The sequence below is a fragment of the Garra rufa genome, chromosome 20 (genome assembly GCF_049309525.1).
Source record: "Garra rufa chromosome 20, GarRuf1.0, whole genome shotgun sequence".
Lineage (NCBI taxonomy): Eukaryota > Metazoa > Chordata > Actinopteri > Cypriniformes > Cyprinidae > Garra > Garra rufa.
In genome coordinates this window covers 9,369,522-9,388,567 of record NC_133380.1, presented here as the reverse complement: position 1 = coordinate 9,388,567, position 19,046 = coordinate 9,369,522, and the positions used below count along the sequence as shown (strand labels likewise).

At 35.4% G+C, this 19,046-nt stretch overlaps 1 protein-coding gene across 1 annotated transcript in view; it reads left to right on the top strand.

Moving 5' to 3' along the window:
- The window catches only part of tex264b (testis expressed 264, ER-phagy receptor b), a 64,671-nt gene that overhangs the window by 42,412 nt on the left and 3,213 nt on the right, over positions 1–19,046 (top strand). Inside the window, exon 3 of the mRNA XM_073826290.1 lies at positions 11,793–11,961. Within this exon, the coding sequence (XP_073682391.1) occupies positions 11,793–11,961 (169 nt within the window). The remainder of the gene's footprint in view (positions 1–11,792; positions 11,962–19,046) is intronic.

Below are 19,046 nucleotides of genomic sequence, written 5' to 3'. Positions count from 1 at the left end.
CTGCCAAATATATAGACTAAATAAACTAAAATTACTATCCGTCAAGACAGCGGATTGCTGTGGTGTACATGCTGCATTTCCCATCAAGAAGCCTCTCAAATTAAATTCCTCAGTGCGCATTAAAAAAGTCATGTGACTTTGCACGCTGGAACGGGATAACTTGACTAACTTTCTGCTACATTCATTCTGCCATGGCGGTGTTTAGTGTCCTGCCATCAGCAGCGACCAGCTGGAAGAGTTCCGCATTCAAATGCACGCAAAACTGGCCTCAAAGCCCCAGCAAAAGTAATTACCATGAATGTGTCAAGGCAAAAATTAAGAAAATATTCGAATTACTTATTAATAAACTAGTATTTTCTGATTCAGTGTTGCAAAGATGAAATTGATGATCCTGCCATCTGCTCATTAATGCGGCGCCTAATGCATCTTTATGGATTAGCTAATGAAAGAGTTTTGTTTTCGATTTTAATTATTTCGTTTTATAGTAAAATAATAATTTTAAGCTTTCTATAGATATTGTGTTTGTGAGGCAATTACCTGGGTTTCGGTTAATTATTGTGAAGCGCTCCTGTTTAAACCAAAGATATCAAGCGTATTCTGTTTGTTTTCTTTAAGAGCACATTTTGTTGATACTGTTAGTACACACAAACTAAGGTAGACCCTTTACAGTTCCGGCCCGGGTGGTAAATTACTCTTACCTTTATGAGCAAAGCGCGCTTCTCTCCGCACAAACTTTGGAATTATCTTGATTGAATGATTAAACTAATATTGTGATATGTTTTAAGTTTTTTATATCAATGGATTTTAATTTAAATCGCGATGAATTAAGCAGGCTTTTGATCTGTCTGCCGCTGTTTGCTAGGTATAACTTTAAAAAACAAAAACTTGAATTTAACAAACAAAAAGTGTTCCAAATATATCTCTAAATTAACTTTATAAACTAAAGGAACGAAAATAAATGTAATCACTTTGCTATTAAAAACAGCAGCTGTGTAATGAGGAAGAGAAAGAGAAAAAAAGACAGTCGGACTGGAAATTCAGTTGGCCAAAAATTGATGAGCTGTCTGACATTTTTACAAGGAATGTTTGTTTAATAGCCTATTTAATACTCTTAGGCTACTTTCTTAATTAAATATATTATTTCTTTGATTTATTTTAGCGTTTTTAGGCTGCTTGTTCGCTGACTGAAGTGTAGGCTATATAAAAAACAACGTGTCACCGTCACAGCCCTATTCAAAACTGAGACGATTTCACCTCAGCAGAGCTCCTCTTTCTCCTCACGGTTGTGGTATGTTTTCGACACATTATACAGACAGACAGTGTTACAAAAACTATAGAAGTAGTTTTCTCCATCTCCACTATCCAACGACCCGTACAGCAGCTGTTTTGCGATCGAGCATTGGCTGCTGTGAAAGTACGCTAGCCAAAGTAGGCTTAAATATCAAACATGTTTGATATAAATCGGGGCAGCATATATAATGTAGAAACGGTGCTTTATGCTCAAATGTTCCAGTTTTGCGCATAAGTTAAATTCGCATTTTTGGATGGAAACACAGCTTATGAGGTGCCGAACTCTGCTGGCATCAGTGCGGGAGAGAGACCGAATGTGTCCACTCCGCTCTGCGCTCAATTATTTTTTTAATATATATAATAACATCCAAATGTCTCTGCGTCGCGCGACACAACGAATCGATTATGAAATTCGTTGCCAACGCTTTTAGTAATCGATTTTTATCGATTTTATCGATTCGTTGTTGCAGCCCTAGTTGCTAGGAGGTTACTAGTGTATTTTCTAGTGATTGCTAGGAAGTTACTAGGGTTTTAGGTGGTTACTAGTGTGTTTTAGTGATTTCAAGGAAGTTACAATAGTTTTGGCTCATTACTGCAGTAGGTTAATAGTGTGTTTTGTGCAGTTGCTAGGAGGTTACTAGTAGAGGAAGGTACAGTACTAGTGTGTTTTGGTGTTTGCTAAGAAGTTACTGGTAGTTTGGCTGGATGCTTTGAGGTTACTAGCAAAACTATAGAACACCCAAGATGGGTCACTCGTATAGTTTGAATGGGGAAAAATGCAACGCTCATTATGGCCGCGAAGTCTCGCTTTCTTAATGAAACAGCCAATCGTTGATTAGTAAAGTCAGCACATCACTGCAGCTGCCGTTAGAATTTCAAAGATGGCCACCAAGTGGAATGACTTGCCTTAGGTACTTTGTTACTAGTGTCTTCTGGGCAGTTGCTAGGAGGTTATTGGGTGGTTGCTATAGGAGGTTATAGTGTATTTTTAATTGTGCTAGGAAGTTACTTGGGTTTTAGGTGGTTACTAGTGATTTAGTGATTTGCTAGAACGTTACTGGGTTTTGAGTGGTTACTAGAGTGTAGTGTGTGTGTGTGTGTGTGTGTGTGTGTGTGTGGGCTAGGAAGTTACCAGTGTATTTTTAGAGCTGCTAGGAAGTTACTAGTGAGTTTTAGATTAACACTGTTTTGTAGAAAGTGATTACTGTTTTGGGCAATTGCTAGGGGGTGAATAGGGCATTTTAGTCAGTTGCTAGGGGTGGTAATGGTGTTCTGGGTGGTTGTTAGTAGGTTTTTTAAAGTTTTTGGATGGTCATTAGTAAGTTACTAGTTTCTTGGACGGTTGCCAGGAGGTCACTGGGGTGTTCTGAGCAGTTGCTAAAGGAGATTACTATGGTGTAATATTGAAATCTACCTTGAGCCTAAGCCTTAGAGGGCACTCCTATTAACAGTTTATTATCTCAGTCCTCTGATAGATTTCTTTTTGAGTGATCTTTAATATTTTCTCTTCAGATGATATCACCGTTTGGAATTTCCTACACATAATTATATTAGCTCTACAAAGCAGTTTAGACATGATTAGGCTATTCATCTCTAACCAGCAACAAATCCATGAAATATGGAAGATCTGGAATTCACCTATCAACATAACTGATTTTAATATCAAAGTCATAAACTGTTCCAGAATCAGCACTTCAGAAAAGTGCTGAACTATTTCATACATGTGTGGTTTGGTGTTCTTGGCACATTTATCTCTTCATAACACTTTCAGCTCACTGTGGTTGCCCAAGACAAAGCATATGGTGGTGTGTGTGTGTGTGTGTGTGTGTGTGTGTGTGTTGCTAGTGACAGGATATGCTGTGTTTAGAAACAGTACATTTGTACTTTAGGCCATAAGGTCTTATTTAGTCCCAAATTTATCCAGAGTGCTTTTGTTTATTTTTCTAAAAACACACAGGGTATATTTGGAAAGGGTTCTCCTCTGACACTCCATCAGATGTTTATCCCCAGGCAAAGAAACTTACGAAAGAAAAGAAAACACTCATCCGTTCTCATATGAAAACCTGTGGCGTGTGAGAGGAATAAAGTTATACAAATACATCAATAATGTTTTATTTCTCACAGGCATTCTCTGTTGGAAGCAGCCCGACTGACCTTCTGTTTCCTTTTTTACTTTCTGCTTGTGTGTGAAAGAGATTTTGGTATATGCTTGGTATCAATACTTCATTGAATGAGTAAAAAAATTATATTATTATTATGTTATCACAGCAATTTTGTAACACCCTGTAGATACCCTCACTGTTGCGTTTCCTGTAGAAAAGCAACACGTTTCTAAATGCAGAGCCAGTTTGAATTGCAATGAATGGAGGGACGTCCCAGACAATCTTAAAGCTACTCAATCACCAAGCCAAATATTTGATGGGCTTTTCCAGCAGTCACCGCAGGGGTCTGTTCTCCTTGTCACTCACGTCTTTTTCGTAAATAGCGTGGAGTCTCTCTCTGCGTCTTATCTTTCTCTCATGAGATGTGCCATCCCTGGAGACACTAAAGATATTGGGGATATTTTATGGTAGTGGTCTGTCACTATGAAAGATCCTTTCACCTTGCAGGAGTAATATGGCATTTTGTTATTTAGTTAATAGTCATTTTTGTTGTGGCAGGGTCAAAGTGTTTGATGTGGTTGAACCATCAAATTTTACAAGACAAAAAAAAAACTGAATTGCAAGATACAAACTCGTATTTGCTAGAAAAAAAAAGTCAGATGTTTTTATCTCAACATTCTGACTGTCTAATTTGCAAGTACAAGTTTTAAATCTCACAATTATAAGAAAAAAAGACAGAATTGCAAGCTTGTATCACGCAATTCTGAGAAAAAAAATTGAGCATTTAAAAAAAAATTATTCAGTGACCGAAAAGGGCTTTCTTAATTACATTTTAAAATATGAATATAAATATTAATTACATAAATTAGAATATCTTACAATTAATTTTTTTTTCTTGCAATTGCTAATTTACACAGTTCTGACCTTTTTTTGCGTGATACAAACTCGCAATTTAGATTTTTTTCTCAGAATTGTCAGATATAAACTAGTAATTACGTGTTGTAAAGTCACAATAGCAAGTTATAACGTCAGAATTGTGAGATATAAATTCACAGTTCTGAGTAATAAACTCACAATTCTGAGAAATAGTCAGAATTGTAAGATACAAACTCGCAATTCTGAGTTTATATCTCGCAATTATGAATTTATAACATTATTGCGATTTATAAATTGAGAAATTGTGAGATATAAACTCGCAATTCAGAATTGCGTGATATAAACTTGCAATTGTAAGTTCTAAAGTAAGAATTGCATGATATAAACTCACAGTTCTAAGAAATAAACTCACAATTCTGAAAAAAAAAGTCAGAATTTTCAAGTCTCAATAACTTTTTTTTGTGGTGGAAACGGGCTTCCATAATAACATTTTAAAATACGTTCAAATAAAACGATTATTTTAAATTCTTATTAAGGTAATAATTTAATTAATGTAAGTATTTGATGAGAAATGTTTGGTTTTGTATTGAGATCTTTGTATTTGGATTGGAGATGTTGGTAACCTGACAAATCAGAGCAGTTTGAGACAGTGTTGATCTCTTCTAAAACTCTTGAATACTGTTCTCTTTCTCAAAAAAACTCAACCAGATTGAATCAGTTTAATCTTTTTGCTTTCTATGTGAAGCAATGGACAAGATCTTTCTTGATATTTTTATCTCTTAAAGGTCGTATTCTGAAACTGCCATCGAACTCATAAATGTTAAATGTCTTATTAGAAGTGTACTGAAGTAATATCACGCTTGACACATTTTCTATTGGACTATGGTCCCTCACTCCATCCGGATCGTTATTTCTGTGATTCTTTGAATGAATAAAAGCCTTGAATCTGATCTTGGAGCATCACTAGTTCAAGATTCCTTTCATAGAGTAGAAAGGCAATCCATGCTTTTCGTATTCTTCTATTGTTGAGAAGAAGAAAAGCGGAAGACATTTCCATGCCCTGTTTTTCCTTTCTCTCCATCTCCGCGAGTCTAGCGAGATTGAATCTATATGAGGGAACATTAATTAAAAGGATATACAGAGAAGAACAGCACTGTGAGATAGAACCTTTCCTCTTGAATTTGGATGAGAAACTTTGACCGCTTTTCATCTTCGTCTCTGGCTTACCCAGCCATCCCTTTTCTTTTCCTCTCCATCTGTTTTCTTTTCTTCTTTAAGTTTGCGTTTGAGCCTTTTTTTTTTTTGATTCTGTATTTTTTTTTCTACCTTCCCCAGCGTCATTAAGTTGGTTTTCTACATTGATTTTATACACAAATATTCCATGTCTCACCTTGAGATGCCATTCAGCGCATTTGTATTTAAGCCATGTACAGATTTATCACCATAGCCATAATCAACTGGAAATTAGTTTAAATGACTTGAGTGTTAATATGGACTACTATGAATATTTTATGCCATTTTTTGTCATTTTGGAACTTGGCAGACTCTGTCCTCATTCATTTTAACTACAGTGAAAAAAGTGACTTATTCAAATATTGATATTCTTCAAAAATGCACCTTTTGTGTTCCACAGAAGAAAGTAAGTTTGGAATGAGATGAATAAAATAATGACTGAATTTTCATTTTTGCAGTGAACTATTCCTTCAAATCACATTTGCTTTGTACTACAATGAAGAGTCATCAGCACTAGAGCTTAACAGAAGTTTCTAAAAGTAAATGTACTGTTCAATGTGCTGTTTTTTTTTTTGTTGGTATTTTATTATCTATTAATATCTACAGTATATGTAATAGTTTAGATTTTTGCCATTTACACTCTTAAAAATAAAGGTTCCAAAAGGGTGTTTTTGTACTGATCCAATAGAAGAACCATTTTGGTTCCCCAAAGAAGCTTTCAATAAACAGTTCTTAAAAGAACCATTTTAAAAAGTCTAAAGAACCTTTTTTGACTATAAAGCACCTTTTCTGCATTTGAAAGGTTTCGTGGATGTTCAAGGTGCTTCATGGAACCATCAATGCCAATAAAGAACCTTTATTTTAAGGAGTGTATTAAGGTTGATTTCTTTGGTTAAACACCTTATTGGGAAGTTTTGCAAATGCCTTTGAAGACAAATACAAATTTAGGCTTCTACGAAATTGTTTCTTTATAAGCCATTCGCATGGTAAAATATATGAACAGTGGCTGATTCTTCAAGGCAAAGGAATGACATTAGAGACTATTGACCTGATGATGATGGTGGATATGAATCTTCTTGCCCTTCGGGTTTATTTTGATTGCAAAGTGCCACATGGGACTGTGAGCTGGTTAATTATCTAGAATCAATAGTTCAGCCATAAACCAATTACATAATCCCACTAGAGAAAACAGGACAATACCCTTATGGATTCTGCATCAGCATTTTAAGTTCTACTAGACAAAAAAAGCCAAAACTTCTAATAAGGATAAATTAGCTGAGGTTATTTTTACCGTAGATCCTTGCGTAAACAATCAGCCCAATTTTGTGACCTAAGCGTCGGAATCAATGAATCAACAGACATTGTTTAAAATTGCTCATCTGTGCATTTTCCTTTTTCATGTCTTGAGGGACCGTATTTCAAATAGTATGGCACGGATACATTGTTTATGATATTGGAATATTAATAGTGTTGCGTAATTCCCCAGCTTCCAGTCCCTTCTGTCTCTTATCCCTGTTTACGGCCCCAGTCCTCTAGCTTTGTTCGTGGCAGCGCACGTCAATCATTTGTCAGAGGTAGAATAGGGCCGTGGCAGGGAGATCAAGGTTTTAGATCAGGCCTTTTCCTTTTTCAGGCTTTGAATCTGTTTGTGAGTTCAATGGTTTAAAGCTTCCAAAAGGGGGGTTTTGCAGTGATGCCATGGCACTATCTTTGTTCACCTTTCAGTGAACAGTTCTTAAAGGGAACCCTAGGTAGAAAATCCATGAAAGATTAACGCTATTTAAAAATCCACAAGGTTTTATACAAATTTTTGACTGTAGGTGGTGCCATTATTTCGATTATGTGAAATGGTTGAGCTGTTTTTCCCGTAACACAATTCGGAATACACAACTCTAAACTAAAATACTGATGCGATTAGGGTTGTCATGATTAGTTAATTCTAATCAACTACTCGATTTTTTTTTTTTAAATCCTCGGTTTCATTTTGCCTGCATCTACTAACCGGCAAAATACCAGAAGTGGTATGCAACCTTTTATCTTTTTCATTATGCTAAGTGTTTATCGCAATTTCAAAATAAAAGGTAAACCCTCACTCTGAGTTTACATGTTTTGATGTCCACATATTTATTAAATTACAGTGGCTATAGCATTTCTAAAGACACAGATATAACCAAATATTAAAAATTAAGTGGACATTTGACTTAAATATGTTGTTAAATCAATATTAAACAAGGATTAGATTGCGCAGTGAAGTGTAAAAACAATCGTCAGGCCATTGGCGCCCTCTGCAGGCCTTTGTTGTAATGCGTAACGTACATTAGCTCAATTGTTTATAATATATTATTTCAGCAGTTTTGTGCAATAAAGCATATGATTTCTTGCTTTTGATTCTTTATGTCAAGGGTCACCAAACTTGATCCTGGAGGGCCGGTGTCCTGCAGAGTTTAGCTCCAACTTGCCTCAACACAGCTGCTTGGAAGTTTCAAGTATACCTATTAAGACCTTGATTAGCTGGTTCAGGTGTATTTGATTAGGGTTGGAGCTAAACTCTGTAGGGAGTGTGGTGACCCCTGCTTTATGTGAACTAATTATTATTGCTATTATGTATGCATTTGAAGTAATTTTAAAGGCTATTGTTCACTTACATCTATTTTTATTACCACAAAAAATATTATAGGGCCCTATGAAATCCGTTTTCTGTTTTTTCTGTTTTAATTTTTCTGTACTAATGGTTAATTTTATATTAATGGTTAAATTAAATTGTTTTAATTAAAAAGCCTGTCTAAATAATTGAGTTTTACCAAATTCTTTTCCATTACTTTTCTGGATTCCATTTGAATGTTTCCAGTAAATTTTAATAATCAAAAGCATCTTCAATTAATTAATTTTGTTAAAAATAAAATGTTCTTAAATTAGCCATTTAGATTAATTGATTAATTTATAAATTAGTCTATAGATTAATTGATATAAAAGTAGTTACGATGCCACATTGTACAGATTTTGGTTGTAATTTTCAGTCGAAGAGCAACAAGAGAAGCGATGCAAATCTTTACTGCTTTCCTAGCATTAAAAAAAGGAGGAAAGAATGGGAAGATGCCTGTGGATGAATAAAACTTCCTAAAGACCCGCATCTTTGTTTTCTCTACTTTAGCCCTTATGCCTTTGAGGCTTTTAGTAGACCACAGCTACTGAAAGAGCTTACATATGGCAGAGACACGAAATGCTAGATACCATCCTGGCAAGATATAAACATGCAATGCTTGCCACAATGCTGCAGCCACTGAAGGAGTTTCTCAGTGTGGATTTCACTCGATATCTGGATGCATTTATACTCTTTGCGGGGGAAAAAAAATGTTACAGAATTTGGTTTAAGCCTAATCTTATATCTATCACCACCCGTAAGCTCTTTCAGTAGCTGTGGTCATCGTATCAGTATTTTATTTTCCGTGTTGTGTTGCAGTAAAAATAGCATCAGTAGCGGCAGTAGTTCACCAAATGCAACCATTTTATGTCATCAAAATGTGGATTTTTTTAATTACGTAAATCTTTAATGGGTTTTCTACTGTATCTCAGTAAGAGACATCATTTAGGTTATATAAAGTCATACAAGAACATTTTAAGTTTATAAAGAATCTTGTTCAACTAAAAAGAACCTTTAATGCAATGGAAAGTTTCTGTGGATGTTAAAGGTTCTTCCTTTATTCTTTACCTTTATTTTTTAGAGTGTAGGAGTTTATGCTAATGCTAAAGGCAAGGTGATGAAGAGTCAATGAGTAAGTATTTTTATATACCTATAATTATAAGAGTTGGGTTCTGGTCATAATATAGCCCAAAATCTGTCAGAATTAGATTTGACTTAACAACCTGACTGAGTCATACAGCTGTTGAAAGACATTGTCTGGGATAAACAGATGGCGGGAAAGATATTCAGTAAAAGCTGAAGAACAGAGATGTCCCTGATGTCCCAGACTGTTTGAGTACATGTAGACAACTAAACATCAGGGGGTCTGTTTTTAGGGAAGAGCAGTTGTCTGGCTTGTACCAATGTGATTTCAACAAACCAATTTATCCAAATATAATTTCTGTCCAACCATGCTTTCTTGCACTTCAGTCGCTTACATAAGACAGTTTCTGATTTGCATATTCAACACTTCACTTTAAAATATTCATCAGCTTAATGAATATTGATGTAACATTTGACTACCGTTAACTACACCCTGCCTGAAGTGAAAGCGACAAATAGTCTGTAGTCTGGATGCAGTAATGGGCCTTTTAGGGGTTTTAAAAAGAATATAATTATCCAAATGATGCCTTTTGGATGTCCTTAACACATTACTTCCACAGAAAACAGGAAACACACTCATCCTGAACATCCCAAACAGAGCCTCTTTTTATTTTTTGTGCATTCCTTGTTTAAAAATGCCTGTTTCAATTAGTGTGATTTAGTGCTCATAAGATTTTAATGAAAAGATCACAAGACATGATTTGTCTCAATAGGAGGTTTAACGACTCTGTTGGGGGCTCTTTAAAATCGGTTGAAATGAAGGAAGCTTTGCAGGCTTCGATAAGAAGTGTGTGTGTGTTCAGAATAATCTGTTAGAGATAGAGAGGGCATAACAACGGTCCAGGCCTCATCGAGTTAAAATCAGTGAATAATAAGGGAGAAAACCGAGGAGAGGAAGTGTCAGTGGGTGGACACAGCTCTCTAATCTTAGTGTCTTTGGAAAACCTGCTCTTAGCTTTTCAACTTTTCCTTTTATTTGCTCTCCCTCTCTTCTCATCTGTCTTTCTCGGTTATAAAGTCAGACCTTCCAGAAGAAATGTAGCGTTGTTAACAAGGAAAATGTTCTGTTAACCCATCACCTTGAGTGCCACGGATTTCTCCTAAATCGGCTTTAAAATTTGCTGATAATTTACACAACCCCATGTCATTCAAGATGTTCATGTCTGTCTTTCTTTATTTAAAAAAGAAATTAAGGTTTTTGAGGAAAACATTCCAGGATTTTTCTCCATATAGTGGACTTCAATGGGGATTAATGGGTTGAAGGTCCAAATTCCAGTTTCAGTGCAGCTTCAAAGGGCTCTACATGATCCCAGTTGAGGAATAAGGGTCTTACTTAAGGCGCTTTTCCACTACACAGTACCAGCTCGCCTCGGCTCGACTCGACTCGGCTGTTTGGTTTTCCACTGTGTAAAAGTTGTACCTGTACCTCCACAATAGTACCTGGTTGTCATAGCGACGCTGCAGGAAACTGCCGTGACGTGATCTTCTACGCGACACACACCCGCTGTCTGCACCTCCTCGTTTGACCACGGCGTATTCTTCCAAGTTGCCATAATATGTAATGGATTGGATATGTCACGCAATCTCTGGCCAAACTTTTTAAAAATGGCGGGGTTATTCTGGATACTATTGCTGGCGCGTGCAATGATGACGCAGTGAATAGTGACGATTCTCTCTGACCAATCAGCAGTCTGCTGTGTTTTCACGTCACATTTTAGTATCGCCTCAGCTCGCTTGGAACCTCGCCGGAGGTGGTACGAAAAAAAGTACCTGGAAGCCGGTACAGGTACAACTTTTACACAGTGGAAAACCAAACAGAGCCGACCCGAGGCGAACTGGTACTGTGTAGTGGAAAAGCGCCATTAGTGAAACCGCACATGATTTATTAATTAGAGTTTAAATGACTTTATTATGTGAAATGAAAGAGGCTGTTGTGTTGATATTACACAAGATATATTATTAGATTATACGATTCCTTTATTTGATCATAAATACAGTACTATTGTGAAATATTATTACAATTTAGAATAAATGTTTACTATGAGTATATTTTAAAATGTAATTTAGTCCTGTGATGCAAAGCTGAAGTTTCAGCATCATTACTCCAGTCTTCAGTGTCACATTGATCTTTCAGAAATCATTCTAATATGCTGATTTGCTGCTTAAAAAACATTTATTTTTTTATCATTGTTGAAAACAGTTGTGCTGCTTAATATTTTGTGAAAATATTATCCAGGATTCTTTGATTTAATAAACATCAAAACCAGCATTTATTTAAAGTAGAAATCTTTTATAACATTATAAACTTTCACTTTCGACCAATTTAATGCATCCTTGCTGATTATAAGTATTCATTTCTTGGCAAAAAGAAATCTTTTCGCTGTGTATTTCAGCTTGGAAAAGAGCTAAGACCACTTTTTAGAGTTTTTGTTATATAAAGGGGTTGACCTAAAAAAAAGAAGTTTAAAGTTAAGTTCCTTTTATCTTTTTGTTTATCTGTCTCTTAGGAAAGGAAGTTATGCGCACATCCGTTTCTAGAGATCTACCGAGAAGGAATGATCCACTATATGGGTCCGCTGGCTCGGCAGGGTGATTTCTATGTTCCTGAAGTTAGAGAGGCCCAACGATGGCTATTGGGAAAAGAGTCTGAAGAGGATGGGAGAACAGACATCACAGGTATTTATTCAATTCAAAGATGTTTTTTTTTTTCTCACTTGTTAAACTTAAAAAGGTAAATGATAAATGATATCTCTTACTGAAATATGTAGTAGAAAACCCATAAAAAATTTACATTATTTAAAAAATCCCCATCGTTTTATACTTTGGACTATGGGGGGTGCCATTATTTTGATGGCGTCAAATGGTTGCACTCGTGAGCTACTGGTGATACCTGTTGCTATTTTTACCCTAATGCAACTCGGAAAATAAAATAGGCAACTGATACGATGCCACCCTGTACACTGATACAAATGATTTTGTGGTGAAGTAAATAATATAGAAAAACAAATGTAATTTCTACATTTAATAATTTAGTTCAAGAATAAAGAAAGAGTAAATTCAATATTAGGACTCAATTTAAGCTTGTCGAATTTTAAATTTAATTTTATGAATATATTTTACTTGGAATTGTTGGTAATTTTTTACCAAGATCCTGTTGTTCCTACCATGCACTTAATGCACTTATGGAATAATTAATAAGGTTAATTTTTTTTTTTGCTGTTTTCGACATGTTTTATGGTTGCTTTAGTTGTTAGGTGAAGTAACTTGCTGTTTTGTAACATCTAGAGTTCATTTTCTACTCATTTCTTTTGCTAAATTTACTTAACTTAGTTTAGTAAATTTTATTTGATTCCATACTTACGTTTTGCAAGTTTTTGCACACATATTTTTAAGTAAATTTACTTGTTTTTTTCTCATTGTACAGCTTTTAGTTGTAATTTTCAGTTGAAGGCCAACAAGAGAAGCGATGTAAGTTTTCACTGCTTTCCTAGCGATATGAAGAAAAGAAAAGAAACGAATGGGAAGATGCCTGTGGATAAAGAAAACTTTCTAAAGACCTGCGTCTTTGTTCTTTCCACTTTAGCCCTGGCGCCTTTGAGGCTTTTAGTAGACCACAGCTACTGAAAGAGCTTACAAATGGCAGAAACGAGAAACGCTAGATGCCATCCTTGCAGGATGTAAACATACCGCCTTGTCAGCCACTGAAGGAGTTTCTTTCTAGATTTCACGCGATATCCATGATCATTTTGATTCCTTGCAGGGAAAAATCAACGGTACAGCATTTGGCTTAAGCCTATGCTTATATCTATCACCAACTGTAAGCTCTTTCAGTAGCTGTGGTCATTGTATCCGTATTTAATTTTTCTGTGACGTGAGCGTTTCGATTCCCAGCCAAGATTTTAAACTGCCCAAGTACTCTCCAACTGCTCATTGAGCACTAATAGTAGCCTATCACCAATTTAACAAGTTCACATTTAGTGCAACGTGCATTTCACTGGTTTAGCCCCAAAATCACCTTATGGAGATTTTGACGTGGATGTGTCATATTGGCTGAACTGTGCGATCACCTACATCTGCTCTAGTGATAATGAGACACAATCTGTGTGTATGTATGGCGTATTGCCCTGGTCAAACCAAAGCCCAGAGGTACCGCCGAGCAAATATGAAACACGGGTGAGCTGTTTGTGACCTGAGGGGTGTGTTGTCCACACCGGCTGTCCTGGACAGTGTGTGTGTGTGTGTGTGTGTGTGAGAGTCCTAGTGATGCCAGTTCCACCTGTTACCCTGAAACAAACACATAGTAATAACTATAATATATGATAGAGGAGAAGATTAAAGCCGAGAAGATGGAAGATTAAAGGACACATTTGAAGCCTGCTGGTTTATTGGGTCCAAATGTGCAGCTAAATTGAATATGTTTCACAGCATGTCTTGTTTCTACTGTCCTCTTGTCACTCAAACGCATGTTTGATCCTCTAGGGATAAGCAGACTCTCAAAATGAGAACTTGTTGAGAAGCAAAGACAGTTGCTAGTTGGTTTGTAACTTTCAAAAATGAACACTAAAAGATTACTTCACTTCTTCCAGAATAAAAATTCCATGTTGATTTATTCACCCCCATGTCACCCAAGATGTTTATATCTTTCTGTCTTCAGTTGAAAAGAAATTAAGGTTTTTAAAGGAAACATTCCAGGATTTTTCTCCATATAGTGGACTTTAATGGGGACCAGCGGGTAGAAGGTCCAAATTGCAGTTTCAATGCAGCTTCAAAAGCTTACATGATCCCAGCCGTGGAATAGGGATCTCAGTTAGAGAAACAATTGGTCATTTTCTTAAATAAAAAAACAAAACAAACATTTATATACTTTTTAACCACAAATGCTCGTCTTGCTCTAGCTCAACAACTCAACACGCATTACGTAGTCATGTTGGAAAGGTCACACGTGACATAGGTGACGTAAATACCAACCCAGTGTTTACAATGCGAATGTGCAAAGAAAGTTGGATATTGGATGATTTTGAAGTTGAAGTAAAAAATGAGATTTTCGCCATACCCTACCTTTTTGAACCCAAAGCACACAGACGAAGAACTAATGCAAGACAAGCATTTGTGGTTAAATGTATATACATTTTAATTGTTTTTTTGTTTGTTTGTTTGTTTGTTTGTTTAGAAAAATACCAATCTTTTCGTTACATAAAACCCTTATTCCTCGACTGAGATTGTGTAGAAGCTTTTAAGCTGCATTGAAACTGCAATTTGGACCTTCAACCCATTGGCCACCATTGAAATCCATTATAATCTTGGAATGTTTTCCTCAAAAATCCTGAAGAAAGACAGAGATGAACATCTTGGATGAAAAGTGACTTACATTGCATTCAAACTACACATGATTTCAATGTATGCATTTCCTAGGAATCAAACCCATCCCCATTACCAAAAACCATTTCAGAATTAATAGTATTACTACAAGAAGTAGTCAAAGTAGCATACTTGATTTTATTTTCCATATCGAAATATATTTTTTGCAATTTTTTGTCATGCTTTTACCCTTTTATTTCTGTCAGTTTTTTCAGTCGGTCTTCCTAGTACCAAAATAAATGTGTTTTCGATTTATTAGTGTACATTATACAGTATACCAAAAAATGTCACTTATTTTTGTGAAATTATTTTCAACTTTTAATGAGCATAAGTCTGCCAGCAGTGTGCCTGTAGTGACACAAAGTGCAGGGAACAGATGTGAACAGGAGAAAACAGATTTTCTAGTCCTTGATTGTGAAGTACTTCTGATTGTCTCTGAGCAGATGTCTGCCTGTTTTGAAATTGCCAGGGATGTTTCACTGCAATCTGTAAAGTCAGAAATGATTGACCGTTTAATTATTAATATGCACTATCATCTCTTTTTAAAGACTAAGTAAATTTCAATAATTAAAAAAAAATACAACTTAATGTTGTGATGTTTCAGCACTGTGTCAGCTACGCAGTCTTAGGCAGATAGCGCGAATGATGTTGTCAAGTGATGTTTTAGTTGTCATGCCAAAGGAATCGCTGTTTTGCTGAAGTGGTGCGAAGCTGACCTCGCTGCTCAGATTTAAGCATTCAACATCTGTTCCCTGGTGAAAGATGCTGTTCACGAAACAGCTTCAAAATGAGTTTTGTCAAAGTGGCATATTGCACTAAAATGTGCTTTAAATGGCAGGGCTTGTCTCTGTGTGTGGGTGCGTGTTGTGTGCGGCGGGTCGTCACATATGGGAAACCAAGGGTAATCGTAACACCTTAAATTTCACCAGGGAGAAAAAAGTGATTACTATTAAGCATACACTAAGGTTCTCTCTGCGTGATTAAATTTCATTGTGAGAAATTAACAACAAAAACAATTTTGAGATATACAAATTAGTTTCAATTTTATAGGGCCCTATGATTTCCGCAATGCAGAAAACATGGAGTCATCAAGTCATAAAAATGGAATTTACTGTAAAACACAAAATTTTGGATGAATAAAGCAAAAGTAGGTCACTCGAACTTGAATTAAAACACAATATGGACTAGCGTTTGTGAATATTAAGCCGCTAAATACTATTTAAATATGAATTCTGCATGTTGTAGACATACGTTTTTGTTTACTACACACATACCGAAGTGCGTGTGACGTTTGCTGTGTTTTCAACCTCTGCCGCCTCAAAATATGAGTACATGAGCACATGAAAATCATCTCTGGAACTGCTCTGAGAGTCAATTCTTGAGTATTTTACTGCTTTGAGTAGAAATACCGCCATATCATATACAAACAGAAACGTACAGGTCTTCACAGCAACGCTTCAAAATAAAAGTTTGATTTAACTTGAAGAAATTGTGACAGATATATTACTCAATGTAATGATAGTACTTCTACTAATAATAACAGGGTTCATACAAATACTATAAAATGAAATTCCCGGACTTTCTAAGATTTTTAGGCCCTCCTTTTTTGATTTTCAAGGATAGAGATCTCACTTACTGAACAATTACTTCTTTTCCACAAAAAAGACAAATATATAAATATACTAAATATAAAAATATACTAATTAAAAATGGCAAATATAAAGTGAATCACATGCGAAGTACTGAAGTATTACAAAGTATACTACACTTTTACTATAATAAAACCACATAAATCATTTGACTTAGATCAGGATTTCAAATCATTTCATCTGAATCATTCAATTTGTGAAATGATTCAGGAACCCGTTCCGATCTAAATCAAATGATTAGTGAATCATTTTGCAAAACAATGGTTTAACTGATTCAGAGTTTCAAAAAAGCTCCATTTCAACCATCACTACATGCTTTTTTTTAAATCGTTACAAGCAATATTGAAATTAGAAAATTAATAGCTCTTTTAATTTGATCTGGGTTTTGCAAAAGAATGACTGAAGTCAAGAGTTTGAATCAATCGTAGCGTTTTGAGCGTAAACGACTCAATTGATTTGGTTTACCTATTTCTCTGTTCGCGTCTTCAGCCACTACTACTGGCTTAGCTCGATTGTTTTCGAACACTAACTGAAATAAGCAAAAACGGTATTTCATGTTTTTTTGAATTGGATGAATTTTACGTGAAAAGATATGTGCTTATTGACCAAATTAAACACTTATTTCATAGATAAATTTTTTTTTTTCAATAACTCAGGCTCTTTTTTAAGTACCTCTTCAGGAATATTGCTATTTTCAAGGGTTTTCCAGGCCTTAAATTACAAAAAGTCAAGTTTACATACTTAAAGAACATTCGTTCAAGTTTACATTCGTAAAGAACCTTGTACGAACATTGTTTTTGAAAGAATAAATAAAATAATATATATTTTTAAAATAAAATCAATTAATTAGAGATGCTTTCGATTATTACAGTTTAATGAAACCATTCAAATGGAATCCTGAAAGTTAATGGAAAACACAGAATTCAGCAAAAATAAAAGTGAATTTGAGAAAAAAAAAACTTATTTCATAGGGCCTTAAAACATTTAGTTAAACTTTTAATAAATTGCTGTTAAATAGTACCCTGGAAATCCAGAGGTCTCGCGAGAGCACAATTTGAATTGTCTCTGCAAGACACTCTGGTATCGAGCAATGATGCATGTTACTGCAATACGTAAGCAATTCTGGGAACCAATCAAATCGGTGTATCTGATGTAGGCGGGCCAGAGGCGAGCTAAGCTGATGACGACAGCGCTGCGACGTCCGGAATCATTAGTAAACATTGAAAGAGATCTACAGATGAAAACCAGTTGTTTGAAACGGCTTTGGCCACTACAATGACCGAGTTAGACTTGGCTTTTCATTTAAAAGAGGAACAGAAAACCGCGCTCGAATCGTTCCTTTGCAAGATGGACGTTTTTGCTGTTTTGCCGACTGGATACGGCAAGAGTTTAATCTATCAGTTAGCTCCGCTGGTAGTTAAGCGTAATGGACGAACACGAAAAGGAACAGATCTGAAGCGGGCAATGCCAGATAGCATTCGGCAGTCCCGAGTCCTGGCTGTTAAAAAAGAAGTGGCGATAAATGTTATCGAACAAGGTCTACCTGGACAACCTGATCGGGATTGTGGTGGATGAGGTCCATCTCATTTACAAATGGTAAGAATCACTTGGTAAACTTACTGTAACGAAAAATTGTCTCGCTGCTGAATGAAACGCTTTGTCCATTCACATATTAGTTGATATAATGAATAGTTTGATCGGACCTAATTGTTTTATGAGGTTGATTTGGCTGTCGTAATTAATAGTTATTAATCTTGTCACATTGTTTATGTTATAACATTGAAATCCACTCTTATATGTTCACCGTCGCTCTGGATACGTCACACCATGTATTGTTGTGATTGGTCGTGGCGTTATCCAATTGCGTGCAGTGAGAGTTTCAAATGCACGCTTGGTGCCGCCCCTCGAGTTAGGTCCTTTTCATTGCTCGATGCCAGACCCTTAATCTTAATAGATTAGGGTCTGAATTTTTCCAGGCTAGTTAAATAGTGTAAGTTTTATGATTTTGATTAATTATATATACTTCTTGACTAATATTTTTTAATTTAAACATTAAAACAAAACAAATGGGGAAAAATTATTTCAGAAACGTTAAAATGTAAAAAAAAAAAAAAAAACTAATTTGGAAAAAAGTAAAACTGAATTTGGGAAGAAAAAAACTGATTTGACTTATCACCTGATCAGTGCATTTTAATAAAAAGAATCTCAAAATATTTAAAATGATTTGATTGATTTGATGATGAATTTTAAAACATGTTAGATTCTTTTTATTCAAATATACTGATGTATATATAATATACTGGTGCTTTTTTAAAAATGCATATTTTTGACCATTAAAAACATTAAAAGGTCAAAACAATTTAAAGCAATTTTTCAAATAATAAATAATATAAAAATGTTTCTATTACTTCAATATTAAATACAAAAATGTAATATTCTTACATTCTGACAGTCACAGCACACTAGGTTTTTTGTTTGTTTGTTCCATTTAAACACCAAAATCACTGAACACTGCAGTCCAGTTTAACTAGCCATTAAATACAAACAAATAGTACATCGTAATTTTAGTGCAAACATCCGTCCTTTCTATGTAAATTAGGCTCATTATAGAGTGCATATTCACACAACTCAGCACTATTTGCGTGCTGCAAACATGCCATTTCCTGCAGAAAGCGGGTGGTAAACAATTAAAAAGAGATGAGGTCTTTCCCTTCTTCTGATTTGCTGTTAAATTCTATACTGAGTCTTTCTAAA